General features: G+C 35.6%; 3 protein-coding genes across 4 annotated transcripts; 1 reads left to right on the top strand and 2 right to left on the bottom strand.

The window, feature by feature from the left end:
- Positions 1-6289: 6289 nt before the first annotated feature.
- LOC111493005 (expansin-A4-like) lies at positions 6290-7642 on the top strand. Its single transcript, XM_023142569.1, has 3 exons — positions 6290-6524; positions 6612-6930; positions 7078-7642. The coding sequence occupies exons 1-3, from the start codon at positions 6374-6376 to the stop codon at positions 7385-7387; spliced, it is 780 nt and encodes a 259-aa protein (XP_022998337.1). The 5' UTR covers positions 6290-6373; the 3' UTR covers positions 7388-7642.
- Positions 7643-7957: 315 nt separating this feature from the next.
- Positions 7958-10585, bottom strand: LOC111493001 (probable serine/threonine-protein kinase PBL10). Its single transcript, XM_023142562.1, has 7 exons — positions 10306-10585; positions 9967-10064; positions 9231-9553; positions 9009-9144; positions 8776-8918; positions 8568-8691; positions 7958-8483 (listed from the first exon to the last, which is right to left on the bottom strand). Exons 2-7 carry the CDS (start codon positions 10022-10024, stop codon positions 8074-8076), a joined length of 1194 nt encoding a protein of 397 aa, XP_022998330.1. The 5' UTR covers positions 10025-10064; positions 10306-10585; the 3' UTR covers positions 7958-8073.
- Positions 10586-14234: 3649 nt separating this feature from the next.
- Positions 14235-17264, bottom strand: LOC111493004 (methyl-CpG-binding domain-containing protein 5-like). Of its 2 annotated transcripts, none has more exons than XM_023142567.1 (3): positions 16591-17264; positions 14982-15095; positions 14235-14888 (listed from the first exon to the last, which is right to left on the bottom strand). In XM_023142567.1, the coding sequence occupies exons 1-3, from the start codon at positions 17038-17040 to the stop codon at positions 14664-14666; spliced, it is 789 nt and encodes a 262-aa protein (XP_022998335.1). In that variant the 5' UTR covers positions 17041-17264; the 3' UTR covers positions 14235-14663. The 2 variants fall into 2 exon arrangements, with proteins under 2 accessions (XP_022998335.1, XP_022998336.1); XM_023142568.1 differs by having other exon boundaries at positions 14988-15095; positions 16591-17257.
- Positions 17265-17343: the final 79 nt, after the last annotated feature.

Genomic DNA, 17343 nt, shown 5'->3' with positions numbered 1-17343 from the left:
GTTGGAACAATTCTACGTTTGCTGACTTTTTGGAAATTCTCCTAAGATGCATGTGAGTGAGAATAAAACATGTTAGAAGGACTCTTATTGTTCACTCCTAAGAAGCTATATTTATATAGGTAAAGTGGGGATATGGGCCATGGCGTTCAGTCATAATCCACTTCCCAGAACTTTGAACATTGAACGAGGCCTCAGGCCCATAATTTCTCCATTTGCACCCTTTACATATTTTTTTTTTTTTTAAGAATACACCGACGACAAACACTTCGACCATTCAACCCAACTTAACTCAACTCAATCCAAAAATAAAGGGTAAAGTTTGGTTGAGTTAAATTGGGTTGTGAACTCTATTCAGATTCAATTGAGTCCAAAAAAAGTTCCATTTTGATCCAATCTTCGTACACGCTTAGCTTTATATTTTCTTTAGTACGACGTGTTTCAATTAAAGTAATAGAAGATTGTGGGATTTTGGATATCTCTTTAATGAATTTAGATGGAGTGGGAAAGAGGTTTGGGCCCCATAAAAGTGATCTAAAAAGAAGTTATTTTTTGTTCACTTTTGTTTTATTGGGCTTTAAATTTTGGGGTGTTGGGGGTTTCTTTTCCTCCATTTACTTCAATTTAAAGCTCTCTCCTTTTCCATTTGCTTTTCTAGAGTTGCCTTCAATTTTGTGGTCCTTTTCTCTTTGCTCTCTATAATGCAAAGCTACTTAAATTGGTCGTTTTGTTTCTCCATGCTCTTAAATCATATCATACATTCATTGAATACTTTTTTTTTTTTATGTGGGTATTCCCTACTTTTAGTGGCTTTATGTTACGTAAATTCTTTTGACCATTACATCTTCAAGATCACTTTCATTCAGCATGATCTCGATACATTCATGTTATGACACTCGAGTAAAGCATGAGTACATGAATGAACAGAGACCATATTCGAATGAGAGAGATTCTAATGATAGGATAGTTAAGAAATACTTAAAAGATTTGAAAGTCAGTTATCTATACCAATAAGATACCCCTACCATTTTTGTGACTAAATTATAAAAACTGTGTTTTACTTGCTGGAGAAAGGAAATTTTTCTAGAATGCATGTGAGTGAGGATAAAACATGCTAAAATGACTCATATTTATCTCTGATAATAGTCTTCACTCTTAGAAACAAATAGTATGTAATGTGACCATGTGGTACGGGAATCAAGAAAATCCAGATTCTGAATCTTGAACATGAATCGTGACACATGTACTCTTTCTTTTACTTAAACGCCGTACCTTACGTTATGCTCAAAATCTAGGTATGACATATATATCATTAAATCATATTTAGTGAGTGAGATGAATTATATTGAATGATTCATTTATAATCTTGGGAAACATTTAAAATTTTGTGGCTCATATTTATTTTATATTTAAAGAGGGGAGAGAAACTTAACTTATGGTAAGTGAAATGAATTTGTTTGTTCAACTAACATTTGGACAAAGACCCATCAAAGGTATTAATGATAGCTAGCTAGCTTGGTGAGTAGTAAGTGTTGGCAAACTAATTACATAAACTCATTCATGTCCAAATATAAAATTTATTAACTTTTCGTTCGTTCGTTCACGATAAAGTCTCAAATTATTATTGATATGTGCTAAGATTTTTAAAACGTTAATAATAAAATCGTAATTATTCAAATAGGGTTTGTATGTTGGGTGAATTATATGCATGATATTGAGAAATAATTAGAGGGTTGATTGAGGGAGAAGCGAAAGTTGTAGATAGAATATTATTGAATGCAAGAAGCAATTGTTTGGGCAAAGACAGCTTTTGAAACCTAGTTGGAAACTTGGACATCCCATGTGGTTCCATGGTTTCTGTCTAATAGATAACCATCAAATTTCTTTTTGATTCAAATCATACCTTAATTCTTTTTTCTTTTTTTTTTTAATAATTATTTATATAATTCTATCGTGTTATGTTCATCACTTTCATCACTTTCAACTTAACCTACCATAGTTTTGCCTTTTCTCCTTTCGTAAAAAGATCTCGTATCGATAGATAGTTTTGAATGATGAACACTAAAAGTGTTCATATGATTCGATAACCTAACTTAGCTAACCTAGTCTACCGTCTATCCTACCCAAGTCATAAAGGTTAAGTTGAGTTAAGTTGAATTTTTTATTTTTAAAAAATTCAGGTGGGTTGAATTTTTTAATTTGTTATTGATGTTAGTGATGAGTCTGACCGTGAATATTTGATATTTGAACCTCATGTAGAGGGTTTGGTTGAGTTTGATTGTAAGCTCTATTCATATTGCTCGGGCCACTTACTCAACCAACTTAAAAATTCATCAGAGGAATGAAAAGGATTTCTCCAACTCAAAATCCACCCAAGATGAGGTTGCCTAATTTGCACATTGCATTGAATTTGGACCATAGATCTCATACTTCAATACCTTTAAACCTGCACTTCAGTCAATGAAGATTCAAAAAGAATGCCTTCAACCCAAATGCTATTGCCCTCTGACCCATATCTTATTTTCATCTTAAAATAACAAATATTCATCTGAGTTTAACGAGTAGTTTAATTAGAATAAAGAGAACGATCGTTTTAGAAAATAGGGACCAAAAAGCTTTAACTATTTACCTAATTTAAAGTTCAATTCAAGTACGTAATTAGGTTCGAATAGGTTGCATATTTGAGTTAATTCAATTCAATGAACTTACCCATAACTTTTTGTCGGAAATTTTGTTATTTTATAAGAAAAAATAAAGTACCAAAAAAGTTGGTTCGTCTTAAAGCAAAGCATGGTTAGTTGACTCATACTGTGGCATTTTCACTAGGGTTGTTTTATAAGGTAAAAAAAAACATCATTTGTTACCAAAAACGACATATGAAAAGGTAATTCAATAGCCATTTTGCATATAAATAAAGTTAAAGATGCCCCCTTTGATTCTAAATTATAAAAAGACAAACCCTAGTGGGGTGAGTTGTTCAATACTTGGATATTTGAGCATTGACTTTCATGAAATACATAAAAATTATGGTTTCAATTGTTGTAAAGATACAGATAATGGGATTCTTTATGTCTTCATTAATGTCCATATAAGAAACTCCAAACGGAAAGATTGACCAAACATCTATACCATCAAACACTCCTTTCCACATGTTTCAAATTTGTCTAAGAACAAAATAACTTAACGCTTAAGTTGCAAATTTCTTCAACTTCGAGTCACTTTACTTTTGAGTTCCTATGATTAAGCCACAAAAAATAAAGGTATATCTTATTAGTCAATCTATTTTTCAGATAGCTAGCATTCAGATGTGGTCTTGATTCATTTATATACTCTTCCTCCTTTATTCGAGTGTTCAATTTTATTTTTAAAGCTTTTAACTTTTCTTTTGTTTTTTTTTGTTTTGTCTTTTTTATTTGGTCTTTCCTTTACGTTAATAATTAGGTAGCTATGGATCATAATTTTGAAACCAAGGTTTAAAAGGAAAGGCAAATATATATATTTTTTTTACCTAATTTTATAAACAAGTCAAAGTTTAAAGTAAATTTAATGGAGCGAGCATATCAACTTTAAACGAGAGTGAGAAAAAGAGTAGAAGGAGGAAGACGTTGAGTCGAGTGAAGGGCAATATGGTAATTTTACTATGAATGTTGACGCTCGCAAAGTCTATTTAATTTTTTTACATCTATCTAAATATCATTTGATAAATGAGAAATAAATTTATTTATATAAAAAATTAATAGTTCGATCTCGATCTACATGAAAAAAAGGTTTCGAGAATCTTTTTTTTTTTTTTCATATTAAAGTCACTCCTTAAAAAAGAAATAATAATAATAATAATAAATAAATAAAAATGAACAATACGTTAAATTTTGGATCGATGTCTTAGATCTCCATGGGGTACCCTACAGTTCATATGATTAGGCATAGCGAACATAAAATTGACAAACTGACACGCGCGCGCACGTGGCAACTCTGCAATTGGGATTAATCACAGTGCCTGAGTTCATACCACGTGGCGATCAAGGGGCAATAAGGGCACAGAGGAACAGGTTGGTCCCGCATTCAGGGAATTATTTCTCGAATACGTATGCCACGTGGGGGAATATTATTTGTCCACATGTATTAGCTGTCTGAAACTGTGGGACGAGCACATGGGAGCTGATTTTGGATTGGACGTATGGACGTGACGCGCTTTTCGCTTTTACCTATTTATCATTATTTTCTTTTGCTTTTCTTTTTTATTAAATAAAGTTTTCTTTTCTTATATATTTTCTTTTCAAGTTTAAATCAAGCCTTGTAGCTACAAATTTACACAATTAATTATTTGAAATAAAATATATTTTTGTTCATTTTATGTCATATAAGTAAAACAATACTAGAATAATTACATATGAAATATGAAAAGGTAGGAATATAATGTAAATTTCAAGTAATGAATATTAATTAAAATTCACTTCTTAAAAATAATTATTTGATTATTATATTTTACGGGTTTGATATGTTACCTACATATTACAAAGAACCTTAAATTATCTTTAACAAGATAATTGATCACCTCATGGTACATGTCATTTTCCGTACACACTTATCCACAAGTAGAATAAAATGAAACTATTCTACATTTGAAGTCAACATTTGTGAGATCCTACTTCGATTGGAGGAGGGAATGAAACATTTCTTATAAGGGTGTGAAAATTTCTCTCGAGTAGACATGTTTTAAAACCGTGACGCTGACAGCGACGCGTAATAGAACAAACCATAAAATATTTGCTAATAGTGGGGGTTAGGTTGTTATAGATGGTATTAGAGCCAACAACGATATATAACAGGCCAAAACGGATAATACGAATCATACGAATAAGATGTCGAATGTGTCAAATTATCTCGTTCGCTAAGGTTTTACTGGTCCCAGTCATGCGAATCATAGAAGATAATGAGGTGAATGGAAATATAATATTTTAATGAATAAAAAGTCATAATTACAAAGATGAAAGAAAATATAAAAACATTTATAGAAAAATAATAACAAATAGTAAATCCTATAGGTCGAAACAATTATAGAAAAAAAAGTTAGTGTTTAAAAAGGGTAAAACAGTCTACGAATATTTACTCTATGCGAGAAAGCGCGTTGACACGTAAGAGAGAGAATGTTGGAGCTTTAGCGTATATAGCTGGGTTCCATTTCATTTCCATTTTATCTCATATATACACAAATATTATTGAAAACTAATTATTAATTAAATTTCACATTAGATCTAATTTTTGTTTTTTCTAATAAATAAAACCCCTTTTTTCAATCATTTTTTCTTAAATTATTATTATCCTTCAAAATTAAAAAGGGTTGGTGAAAAAATTATGTTATTAATGTAATTTTAAGTAACTTACGCTTCATATAATCGAGCGTGACAATTATGCAAGTAAAACAAAATAAGCTAGAAGAATAATGTATCGAGAAAATGTCTTTTACTAAAAAAAAAATTAAAGAAGTCGATTGCTAATTAATGTCACGTCATGTGGTTAATGCGAGGATGAAAAGAAGTTACAATCAAGTATATTTTAATTTTTATGGCAACCTTGTACTCAATCATAAAAAACGCTCGAACTTTAAGCTGTCACAATATTTTACTTTTTACTAAGATTATTTGAACTTTAATGGGTAATATGATTTAGTTTTTAAATTTTATTTATGTTTGTAATTATTTAGTCACCAAAAAAAGCTTGATTCCACAGTTAAATACATATCTATTTCAACTTCACCTATTACTTGTGTCGCGTGGGTCCTAGTTTATCGAGTATGTCTAGAATTACACATAATTTTCTCAAATTGTGAATTTTCACGTCATTGCCCTTTTATCTCGCTTCATTTTGTCTTGACATGAATCAAGCTGCTTTCACTCAAATTTGTTGCATGATTATCGTCTCAAACTAGGGCCTTTGCTTGCTCGTTCGTGCTAGTGGCTTAAGTTGCCTTATTTTCTTCAATAAATGTCTCAATAATCAATACGTGCATTAGAGTAAACGATTATAAGTGTATAAAGTTTGTAAATTAAACGTAAAAAATTATACATACTATATTATATTTTTTAATATATCATCACATGGATCTACTAAATTAAGGCCTCAAATTCAATTATTTTTTTTTTTTTTTACTTTTGTAGTGAAAAAAAGAAAGAAAAAGAAAAGATGTCCTAGAAACTGTTTTCACACGAACATACACAAAAGATTCTGACATTAAATGAGGGATATATTCGTAAATTCACAAAATCCCGTTTTACTCCATAAGTACTCGCCTATCCCTTCTTCCCCAAATGCCCACTTCCCACTCTCTCACTCTAACTTTCTCTCTCTTCTCAGTTATTGCTCTCAACCAAAAAAAATGGCTACAACGGCGATTCTCCTCTGTATTGCATCTCTTATCTCTACAATGTGGTCGGCTACTGCGAGAATCCCCGGCGTCTACTCCGGCGGTCCTTGGGAGAGTGCCCTGGCCACCTTCTACGGCGGCTCCGACGCCTCCGGCACAATGGGTACGCCGGGGCAGTGAAATAATGAGATTCAAGTTCAAATGGGTAATGGGATATTGATTTGGTTTTTGGTTTTGGGTATTTGTGCAGGTGGGGCTTGTGGGTATGGGAATTTGTACAGCCAAGGCTACGGCGTGAACACGGCGGCGTTGAGCACAGCGCTATTCAACAATGGGCTGAGCTGTGGTGCCTGTTTCGAAATTAAATGTGCGAATGACCCGAGATGGTGCCATTCGGGCAGCCCTTCGATTATGATTACGGCCACGAACTTCTGCCCGCCTAATTTTGCTCTGCCCAGTGACAATGGCGGTTGGTGTAATCCTCCTCGGCCACATTTCGATTTGGCGATGCCTATGTTCCTTAAAATCGCCGAGTACCGCGCTGGTATCGTCCCCGTCGCCTACCGCCGGTCAGCCTCTTCCCCCCCTCCGTCGTATCGTTTAAATATATTTTCTCAGTTGATATTACTAATTAAACAAAATTACAAGAGTTTAAATATATTTTCGATATGTGAAATGACGGTTTAGTTAAGGGCTAATGGAGCATAATTACGCAGGGTGCCATGCCGGAAGCAAGGGGGGATACGTTACACAATCCACGGGTTCCGGTACTTCAACCTGGTTTTAATCACCAACGTTGCAGGTGCAGGGGATATCGTGAAGGTGAGCGTGAAAGGCACGCGCACAGGCTGGATGAGCATGAGCCGTAACTGGGGTCAAAACTGGCAGTCAAACGCCGTGTTAGTGGGCCAGGCCCTTTCATTCAGAGTCACAGGCAGTGACAGAAGGACTTCCACCACCTACAACGTGGCACCCCCTAATTGGCAGTTCGGCCAGACCTTCATCGGCAAGAATTTTAGGGTTTGAGAAAGACGAGAGGGGTTGACGTGGCAATACATGATTGGAGGACTCCGGGTTAGTAAATATCAGAGGAAGAAGGAAGCAAGAAGGCTGGGGAGGCTGAACAAAAGTGTGGCCCACAGTTCTAAATTATATATCATAATATTTTGAATTATATAATTTAATGTTGCCGTTGTTATAATTATGTACTACAATTTCCAACTGGGAAGTGTATTTTGGACACTTTTTTATTTTTTATTTTTAAAATTTATAATTATAGTAGATTAATTACTAATTTAATGCATTTTCCCTACATTTATGTATCTCTATTAATTAAAATATGTCACGTGAATATTTAATTTTATAAAAAGAAGGGTGGATTGCTAAATTTCTTTACCATATTAATTGAATCACATGAATGTCACATCAAGCCAGCAGCAGGGCACATGGGTGGGCCGTGGGGGAGGCAATTCTTTTGAAGCCCACATTTTTATTGGCTAATTTATTTTTTAAAAAGAAAATTATTTTTCACTTGTGTTTGGGGGAAAATGAAGAAGCAAAATTACAAAAAGGGGCTTGGAGACGCACCCAAGGTAATGGTGAGAGTGGAAATGTTTTTTAAAGGGAAAAGGCAATTTGGAATCTCAACTTTTAATATACATTAGTTGCAATGAACTAAGAACACTATACAATCCGCTCCCCTCGACCCCGGCTTATGTAAACAGAGCTGATGCAGATGGTCTAGGATAAGCAGACACTTCCTTGTGCTGTGCATTACCACTCCTGCATCTTCTATTCCCACTACCTCCATTTCCTGTCAAATCCTGGAGATCCTTTAATGTCGTTACAACGTCTCTCATACTCGGCCTGAACTTCGGTTCTGCAGACAGGCAACGTGATGCAAGAATTGCTACTCTACTAGCTGATTCCATGGAGTAGTTGCGTTCGGTTCGTGCATCAAGTAAACGATAAGTCTTGCGTTTATTAGCAAGAAAGGGTTTGGCCCACTCGACCAGATTCTGTTCCCCCGGTGGTCGATTCTTGTCTATTGCTCTTCTACCAGATAAAATCTCCAACAGAACCACCCCGAAACTATACACATCACTCTTTGCACTAAGATGACCTAGCAGTCGCATTCGAATGAAGTAAGAGATCAACAGACGATATCACTAAAAGAAATTCTTTTCCACGTTAGAACGAGTATTACCTGTGGCCAGATACTCAGGAGCTGCATATCCATACGTCCCCATAATTCTGGTGGAGACGTGACTTTTGTCGCCCGTCGGTCCATCCTTAGCAAGGCCAAAGTCGGAGAGCTTTGCATTGTAGTCCTGTAACCACATCATAGAATAGAGTCTTCAGATACACAGCCTATAATTAAAATCGAAACCCTGCCACACTGCAACTATACTTACTGAATCAAGGAGTATATTTGATGTCTTGAAATCGCGATAGATAACTTTGTTTTCGTCGCTGTGAAGGAAAGCTAGCCCCATTGCAGCGCCAAGAGCAATCTTCAAGCGAAGGCTCCACGAAAGAGGTTGAAAATACAGCCCCCCTGAAGAAAAAGTTGCAATAATATGAATAAATCGACATTCCTAAGCAACGGGTCCTTTTTGCCTAATCGGGGTAGGAGATGACGACTCACTCCTAAACAAATGGTTCTCCAAGCTGCCTCTGGTAAGGAATTCATACACCAGCAACCGGTGTTCGTCTTCCAAACAATAGCCTATCAGTCTCACTAGATGAGAATGATGAAGTTGGCCCAGGAAATTGACTTCAGCCTACAGTATCGAAGAAACTAAACGTTAAGCGGATTGGAAGCTTACTTTGTTGAAGCCAAAGATAAAGCAGCCTGACATTGACTTACCAGCCACTCCTTGTGACCTTGGAGACCATCGAGGTTAAGCCTTTTCACCGCAACAACTGTGCCAGACCCTGGCTTGGCAGCAGAAGATGTTTCCTCATGAATCCAACCTTTATAAACTGAACCGAACCCACCTTCCCCCAACAAACTATCGGGGCGAAAGTTCCTAGTGGCTAGCTTAAGTTCGGAGAAACTAAAACTCTTCAGATTTGATGACTGCAGGATCTCATCCTCACTCCGGGATATTGATGTCGATGAGAATTTGCTGTTGCTACTCGAACTAGAGATATCGATTGCATCCTTACTAACGCCATTTAAAGTTCCTCCTGCATATAACTTAAATGTAAGATATCCATATCTGAACATGGCCAAATCAAGTTGCATTGCATATACAATTTTGAGCGTCAGCAGGCATGCTTCTCCAATTTCGATTCGTGTAAGAACATTCTAATACCAGATTGAAATTCATCAGAGAATCTTAAACTCCACCATTACAATCCCATAGTAGCTAAATTTAGAAACATGACATTTTATGAGCTAATGAGTTGACTAACAGATCTTAATCATTTAAGTTCATACAAAAGACAACAAATGCCTAAGCTCTGGAGAACGAATCTCCAACCATTTGTCAAGTAAATTCATGAAAACATGTTTTCCCCCCTTTCTTTTCCCAATAAATGAACAATTAAAAGTAAACACAATGGGCAAGATATCCATTTCCATGGCTTCCGAGCTCTACCTGTACCAGTACTGCATGTGCTAACAGCTTTAATTCTGGCGCTTAAGCAAATCCCCATGGGACTGGCCCGAAATCTCGCAGCCTGACCAGTTTTCTTACTGCGTATCACAAAATTCACCGGCTTACAGCAAGAAATTTCAACAGCAACCAAAAAGAAAGAGAAAAAACTTGCAGATCTAAGTTCTAAAATGTAGATTTACAAGCAAAGAAAGATGGGTATCACCTAAAATGAGTAAAAAAACCTCAAGAACACACTTGCATGCAATCACAGCTTCAGAATTCAAGTTATAACAACAAAATTCTAAAACCCCACAAACAGGGGAAGGAGAAATTTCTTACCAGTTCACCCCCACAGACTTAGATCTCAGCAACAAACGAAGTAGAGAGGGCAGATATAAGAGGGGAAACAAATATTCAAAAGGGTGGAATCGAATTGGGAAGGAATCTTGAAGGGCCTATAAAGAGAGAAAAGGGAGGAGAAAAAGGGTTGAGAGACTTTGACTGGGAAAATTGAGGAACAGTGTCCGATAGAAGAAATGAATAAAGAATGGAGCAGTGGGAGATGGTTGAAAGGGGTCCAGTGCGCGCAAAGGTGGAGAAATTTGCACTAATGGCGCTCAGTCCGTGGCCCCGCACAACCTCTTTTGATGACCCTTTTGATATCTCATCTTTTTGGAAGCTCTTACCTGGTCAAATCAGAAGCAGAAATCGAACAGATAAGGTTTCGAGGTGCAGAAATTTGATACGATTCTCCACCATTTGATTTCACCACGTCCAGTACCCATGGAAGCGGCGAAAAGTCATAAAGACCTCATCACTGATCACTCCAACATCTGGTTTTGCCAATTTCTATTAACCCTGTGTTTGTTTTAGTAGCCAATGTTTGGACAATTTTGTTATATTAGGATATAGTATCATAACTTAGTTCATTTCTAGTTCTTATAAATCTTAAGAGTTGGAACGATTTTGAAATGATTTTACATGATTTTCGGGTGAAGACCATGAATAACAGCTCAAGTTCATTGCACATATTGTCCTCCATGAGCTTTCCTCCTCACTACAAGAATGTTTCATTCTCCCCTACTAATGTGGGAACTCACAGTTCACCCATTTCGGAGTCCAGCATACTCACTAACACTCATTCTTTTCTCCAATCGATGTGAGACCCCTCAATCCACCCTTTGGAGGTCCAGCATCCTTGCTGGCATATCGCTTTTGTATCCACCCCTTTTGGGGTTCAGCCTCCTCGCTAGCACATTACTCAATGGACTCTGACACCATTTGTAACGACTGAAACTCATTACTAGCAGATATTGTCTTTTATGTGGTCAGATGAGTTAGATTTGGATTAATGGGTGGTTGTGAGGCGGGAATTACAAGCGCCGACCAACATTTATTAGCTCAGCACATCCAATAATTGAAAACGCTACTCTTTAATTCACCCTTTATGTTTTCTTCAACAGCTGTTGTTTCATGAGTAATTCCTAATTTAAATGCCATTTTCCAACTTTTCATCTTTATGAACTTCAAACCAAATTCTTTCACGTTTACATAGTTTGAGTTATTCGAATATGTTGTGAACCTCTTTTTCTTGATTTTTATTCGCGTAGAAATTAAGAACTTATAACCTTAGTTAAACCATATTCGAAAGATAATAAATAATTTCTTAAAAATAAAATAAATATTAAAATATTTATGGGGAAGAACATTTAATGGCAAAGCATTAGGTGTGTGATGTGGTTGGAAGGACACTAAAACATATCCTTTTAATTCTTGTGGGAATTTATTACATTCATTAATGTCTTTTGTCCCATCTTCCATTACAACAATTAAAACCATTTTTTTTTTATTATCTTTCCATTTAAACCCTATTTTAAATAAAATTTTATATTATTTTCATTTTGGTTAAATTTTGCTTTCTTAAAAGAATTATCAAATCATGCTTAATTGTGAGTTTCTATATTGAATTTAAACCTTAATTTAATAATAAAAAAATAGACGTTGACTATTCTTGTTTTTATTGTGCAACAGTCAACCATGTGGAGAATTTTTAAAACATTTTTCAAACATCAACTCCTTACTATTCTCTATTTTTAAGATATATTTTTTAAACATTAATAGTTTTTAAAAAAATATTTGAGTGTCAGTCCATTATACTCAATCGATTTTTACTAATGCAATAATTTTTTTTTTTTGAGAATTTGAATCTCGAACTCTAATATTATAAAATGAAATATTAGAACTATGTTATAGTCACATAAACAGATACATCAATGTATTAATACTATATTTGAAATCAAAAAAATGAAAATAATATTTAAAAAAATGAAAATTTGAAAGTATTTGGTTGGGTATTAAAATTTTTAAAAGAAAAAAAAGCATGGTAAAAAGGCTACCCAACAATCACAATAAAGGTTCCATGAATGACAAAAGTCAACAAAAGTCAACAATTTTTTTTTTTAATAAATAAAATAAAACATGAAAATTGGTGACCAATAACCGTGCATATTCGAACTTAAAACCAAAACTCTAATGGGGTCATTTGAAAAAAAAAAAACCTAAGTAAAATTCAATATTTGTCCAACACCCAGAAAATAGTATGCACTCAATAAATTCTCGGTCTAATAAATATAACTTTTGTTCTACTTCAGTGGATTTACAAATCAAATTCTCAAACTTGATAGTCTCAACATTTTGAACAGATCTTGCGAAGAACGGTGAAATTTTAATTCCATATCACCGTTTGGAATAGGTTCATTTTTTCTTTCTATTCCACTGACCGACTCCCAATAATTTTATTGGAACCCTAAAATGGTCCTGAAATGGTCCAAGTGGTTATTTATCATTACAAAACTTTTGGAATGCACCCATTAGTTGTGTTTTCAACTACCTAAGTAGGTTACTAAGCGTTTATTTGTTGGATGGATATTTGGAGGTTAAATAATATAAAATAACAAATTTATTATTCTTTACTTGGGGATATTTTCTTTTATATATTTATATTATATTAAAATTTAATTTTATAAAGATTTAAATATTGTAAAAAGAAATTATTAATATATGTCACCATTTTCTGATAATGCAATATATATAAGAAAAAAGAATTTCGAAGACTTTTTTTTTTTATTTATTTAAAAGAAAAAAAGTGGAATTCTGAAAGACATTAAAATAGTCAAATGTAGAATATTGAAATCAAAATAAGAGGACCAATTAGGTGATTGAGTGGAGGAGTTAATGAGTGTGACAATGGTTTGACCATCTCTGTTGACACTCAAATCAATTCTTTTTCTTTTTCTTTTTCTTTTTTACTATTTTACTTTTTTTTTTTCGTATAATAATAATAAAGGAATGAATACATCCTATATTTAATGCTTGTAAATTAGAAAATTACTATTACTATTATTATTTTTTTTAAAAAAAATAGTTATTTTAAATGTAATAGCCCATGCCCAAATGGTACCAGTCAAACATCAATCGATATGTCAGTGAGGAGGTTGAGCCGCAAAGGAGTACACACGATGCGTTGTGCGAGTAAGGACGCTGACCCCAAAGGTGGGGTAGATTGGGGGGTCCCACGTCGATTGGAGAAGGAAACAAGTGCCAATGAGAGCATTGGGTCGGGGTGGATTATGAGATCTCACATCAGTTGAGGAGGAGAACAAAACATTTTTTATAAGCGCGTGGAAATCTCTCTCTACCATACCATACACGTTTTAAAAATGTTTAGTAAAAATTCAAAACGGAAAGCCCAAATAGAACAATAAATAAATATATATATATATATATGTATTTTAAGCAGGAACATAGAATATAACTTGTCCCCACCCTATTTATCTGACCGAGAAAAATGTTCTCAGCTCCCTCCCACGTTCTTCATCGAAATGGAAAATTTCCTCCATAAGAGTAGAAAGATACTTCAAATGAAGCATAACTCATTCAAAAAGACGCAAGTTAAATTACAAAATGTCATCTTATTATCATTATTTTTTATTTCTTTTAGTTGAAAGGTTAGGTTAATTAAGAGGTTAATCACAGCTTTTGAGATTAAAGTTAGACAAATTTTATGAAAAAACGTGTAATTTACAATTAGCAAAGCACATGGCATTTATTTGAAAATCTTGGAAGTACGGAGGGCTGATCTGCAAAACAGACAAAATTCAATTCCTCCTCTATCCTTATCCTTCCTCTTTGTTTTTATTGCAGATTCTTGTGTTTGACCAAACATTATATTTAAAATTGGTCAAGTTCATTCCATTTCCTACACAATATCCCATGCAGCATCAATATTATTACCACAAAAATATCAATTCTGAATCAAACACAAAACAAAAAAATACAGACAGACACCATTGAAAATAGAGATACTCATTCAAGCACATTGGATTCAGAATGTGAAATGAGCAGCAGCCCCCACCTACATAATTTGATCCAACACTTCTTCCATGGTCCAAGGCATAGTCAGTTAGATAGAGAGTCATGATTTTTGTTTTTGTTTCTTTTTTGCAGTAATCTTTACTAACCAAATCTGGATTTCACAACACTTCCCTCAACCTCACCTGCTCCTTCCAAAAAAAAAGACCAAAAGAATTGCAGATGGGAAGCCATTAGAGGGAGGGAGGAAGGGATGATGATGGTTCTTGCCTGGATGGCTGTTCCCAAAAAAAATTGTCCAAAAGGGTTCAACTTCCCTTCAACCTTCAGACTTTCGATCGCCCGAGGAGTTGAAAGGCTGCTACCCATTCACGTTTAGTCGATTCAGGTACTTTCTCGTTGTTAATAAACGGCGTCCAGGCCTCCTGAGAAGGGTCTGTGAGAACCCACTCAACCTTTTCAGGCACATTGAAGAAATCGAAGTTTAAAGGAGCAGATTTAGCATTGCTTGAAGATTTCTTGCTCTTTGGTTCTTCCGAGCCATCAGCAGACTGCAAAGTTGCAAATCAGTAAAAGTGGAAAACTGATGAGAATATCTGAATATCTATTTGGTGCTAAAGAAGGAGTGTTAGCTTTCGACTCACCATCGCATTGCCATCTAAAGATTTCTTCCGTTTCCTTAACGTTCCTGTTTCGAGAAAGTAAAGAACTTCAATCTTAGACCGGAAGCGACGACCTGAGTTTGGGTCAAAGTAGTACTGCAAGGGACATGGGGATATTAGATTTTTCTCAACATTCTTTACTGTGTGTTTGTTCAATAAACATTTAAAACGGAATAAAAGGAAAGGGGAACCACAAGTAATAAATGGGGCCCAAGCATGCTCACAATTAATTCAGCACGACATGACAAAAACAAAAGGAAAAAAAAGAAAGGAACTCAATTCATAAGCAAATTTCCATACGAATCTTTCTCAATAATTAAATGCTAGATGGTACTTCTGACCGTACTTGATTACTTGCACTTGTTTTGTCTATCAGCAATGTGAATGTGGTTTTAAACAAAGCTACTCATGTATACAAAACTAAGGTAGAACCCATCTCAAACATGACAATTAGTGAAGCATCATATGTCAAGCACAAAGCACCAGCCACATATCCTGTGTGGAGGTGCAAAATTCCAGCAAGAGCATTTGAAATCTACAAATATTGAGTCCAAAGCTATTCACCAAAACGCAAGGAGAGATCAAATGATCAACATTATTCTACAAATTCGACCCAGACCATTTATGAACTGGTTATCAACACAGCAGTGGAGGTTTGTGTAAAGCTTTTTCCAATGGTCTCGATCCTAACAACCAAACTCTGCTATGCTAATTGAATTCATATAAGTGGAAAGTTAGCTAGAATACTAAAATCCAAAGAAGCACCTAATCTATATCAAAGTTAGTCGAGTCTTGTTCACTATCCAGAGAAAAGTACCAAGAAAGTTTGTTCAAAGTAACTGGAGACAGAATTGCTTGGATTGTCAAATAAGGTGATTCAAAAGCAAGGACCAGAACATAATTAAATCCATGCCAAATAAAGGACAAAAAAACTCCAACAAATCTACGGAAGACCCCTGACCATGTGTGGATGAAATGAGTCCCTTTCGTTTACTTGCTCCTATTGAACTTTTTAATCACCAAACAGGTAACTAAAACTGCAATACCCATCAATATAACAGAGTTTAGCTAGTGATCCATTTTTCAGAAGATCACCCATCCAGAATGTTACTAAATCCTTTACTACTTGATATAACTCTTTCTTTCCAGAATTGATAGGAGAACAACTGAGAAGGAATGGTACAACCAACCCTTTAAGGCAAAAACAAAAGATCATTTTCGGTAATCAATGAGCATTTCGTCTGATTGGTTCATGTTCTTATCCGAGGTTTCCAATGAGCATTTCGGTAATCAGTAGAAGTAAACGTAACAGTATCACAAAAAATCATCCATTACTGGTTGAAAATTCTAAACCGATTGTCAAACAGGTAGAGTAGAAAGAAAAAATAATAATAATAAAAGACAGTGAGACCCTGTTCTATCGTCAAACATAAAATTGCAGAGAAAAAGGTCAGTAGCCAGAGCCATAGACTAATACTTGCATGGTCGATTAATTACCAAAACATATTCCTCAGAACCACCAGAAAAGAGAATGAACTAAGAAATGAACATTCGTAAACGATTCAAGGCATAAGAGGAGGAATCAATTCACCTTATCAACCGTTCCAGCTGTAGCACCGGAGGCGCGAACTCTATCTTCCACCACCCAGCCCGGTGGGAGCCAATTAGGCCTATCCGATAAGGCGGATTTGGGGGAGGCGTCGGTTCCTCTGGAGGCGGACACCTTCTTGGGTGCCGAAGAATCTCCATTTCCTGGAGTAGGAGAATCCGGAGCAAGCTTCTTAGGGTTGAGAGGGTCAGCAGGCAATGGAGATCGGAGAGTGGCGGAGGTGTCAGGCTTCTTGCGATGATTCCCGTCAAGATCTCGGGCGTAGTCGGGAGAAGAAGGTAGGGTTCCGCATCGGGCGGTGGAAGAGTCGATGAAGGAGCCAGAGGAGAGGAGAGGGTCGGGAGGGAAGTGGTGGGGAGAAGGTAAGTCGGGTCGGGTGGAACCTTGACGGGGCCAGTCGGGGTCCGGAAACGAAGTTCCAGAAGCAGACATGTGGGTGGGGGGAGGAAGAAGAGAAGGAGAAGGAGAAGACGGAAAGAAGCGTTAAAACACGGGGGAGATTATTTATTGTCTCCCACTTCACACTCATCAAAAAACCATCACTTTTTCTTCGCCTCTCTCTCTCTCTCTCTTTCTCTCTCTTCTCTCCAATTTCATCGGCTACTCTTCATTATGGGCCTGGCCCAACAACGTTTCAAAACAATTCAAAAACTCTTCATTGGGCCTCAGCCCATTTGATTTCTTTTCTTTTATATGTTTATTCCAAAATGGTGTACGTGGTTTGTTTTGGATTTT

Source organism: Cucurbita maxima, unplaced genomic scaffold (assembly GCF_002738345.1).
Source record: "Cucurbita maxima cultivar Rimu unplaced genomic scaffold, Cmax_1.0 Cma_Scf00018, whole genome shotgun sequence".
In the NCBI taxonomy this organism is placed as follows: domain Eukaryota; kingdom Viridiplantae; phylum Streptophyta; class Magnoliopsida; order Cucurbitales; family Cucurbitaceae; genus Cucurbita; species Cucurbita maxima.
This window is presented reverse-complemented; position numbering and strand designations above follow the sequence as displayed.

Coding starts and splice junctions, on each gene's coding strand:
- LOC111493001 (XM_023142562.1), bottom strand. CDS start 10,024: ATGGGGATTTGCTTAAGCGCCAGAATTAAAGCTGTTAGCACATGCAGT. Junction 8,919..9,008: donor GGAGAACCATTTGTTTAGGA/GTGAGTCGTCAT, acceptor CTTTTTCTTCAG/GGGGGCTGTATTTTCAACCT. Junction 8,484..8,567: donor TCCTGAGTATCTGGCCACAG/GTAATACTCGTT, acceptor TGCGACTGCTAG/GTCATCTTAGTGCAAAGAGT.
- LOC111493004 (XM_023142567.1), bottom strand. CDS start 17,040: ATGTCTGCTTCTGGAACTTCGTTTCCGGACCCCGACTGGCCCCGTCAA. Junction 15,096..16,590: donor CAGCTGGAACGGTTGATAAG/GTGAATTGATTC, acceptor TGTCCCTTGCAG/TACTACTTTGACCCAAACTC. Junction 14,889..14,981: donor CTTTAGATGGCAATGCGATG/GTGAGTCGAAAG, acceptor GCAACTTTGCAG/TCTGCTGATGGCTCGGAAGA.
- LOC111493005 (XM_023142569.1), top strand. CDS start 6,374: ATGGCTACAACGGCGATTCTCCTCTGTATTGCATCTCTTATCTCTACA. Junction 6,525..6,611: donor CGACGCCTCCGGCACAATGG/GTACGCCGGGGC, acceptor GTATTTGTGCAG/GTGGGGCTTGTGGGTATGGG. Junction 6,931..7,077: donor GTCCCCGTCGCCTACCGCCG/GTCAGCCTCTTC, acceptor ATAATTACGCAG/GGTGCCATGCCGGAAGCAAG.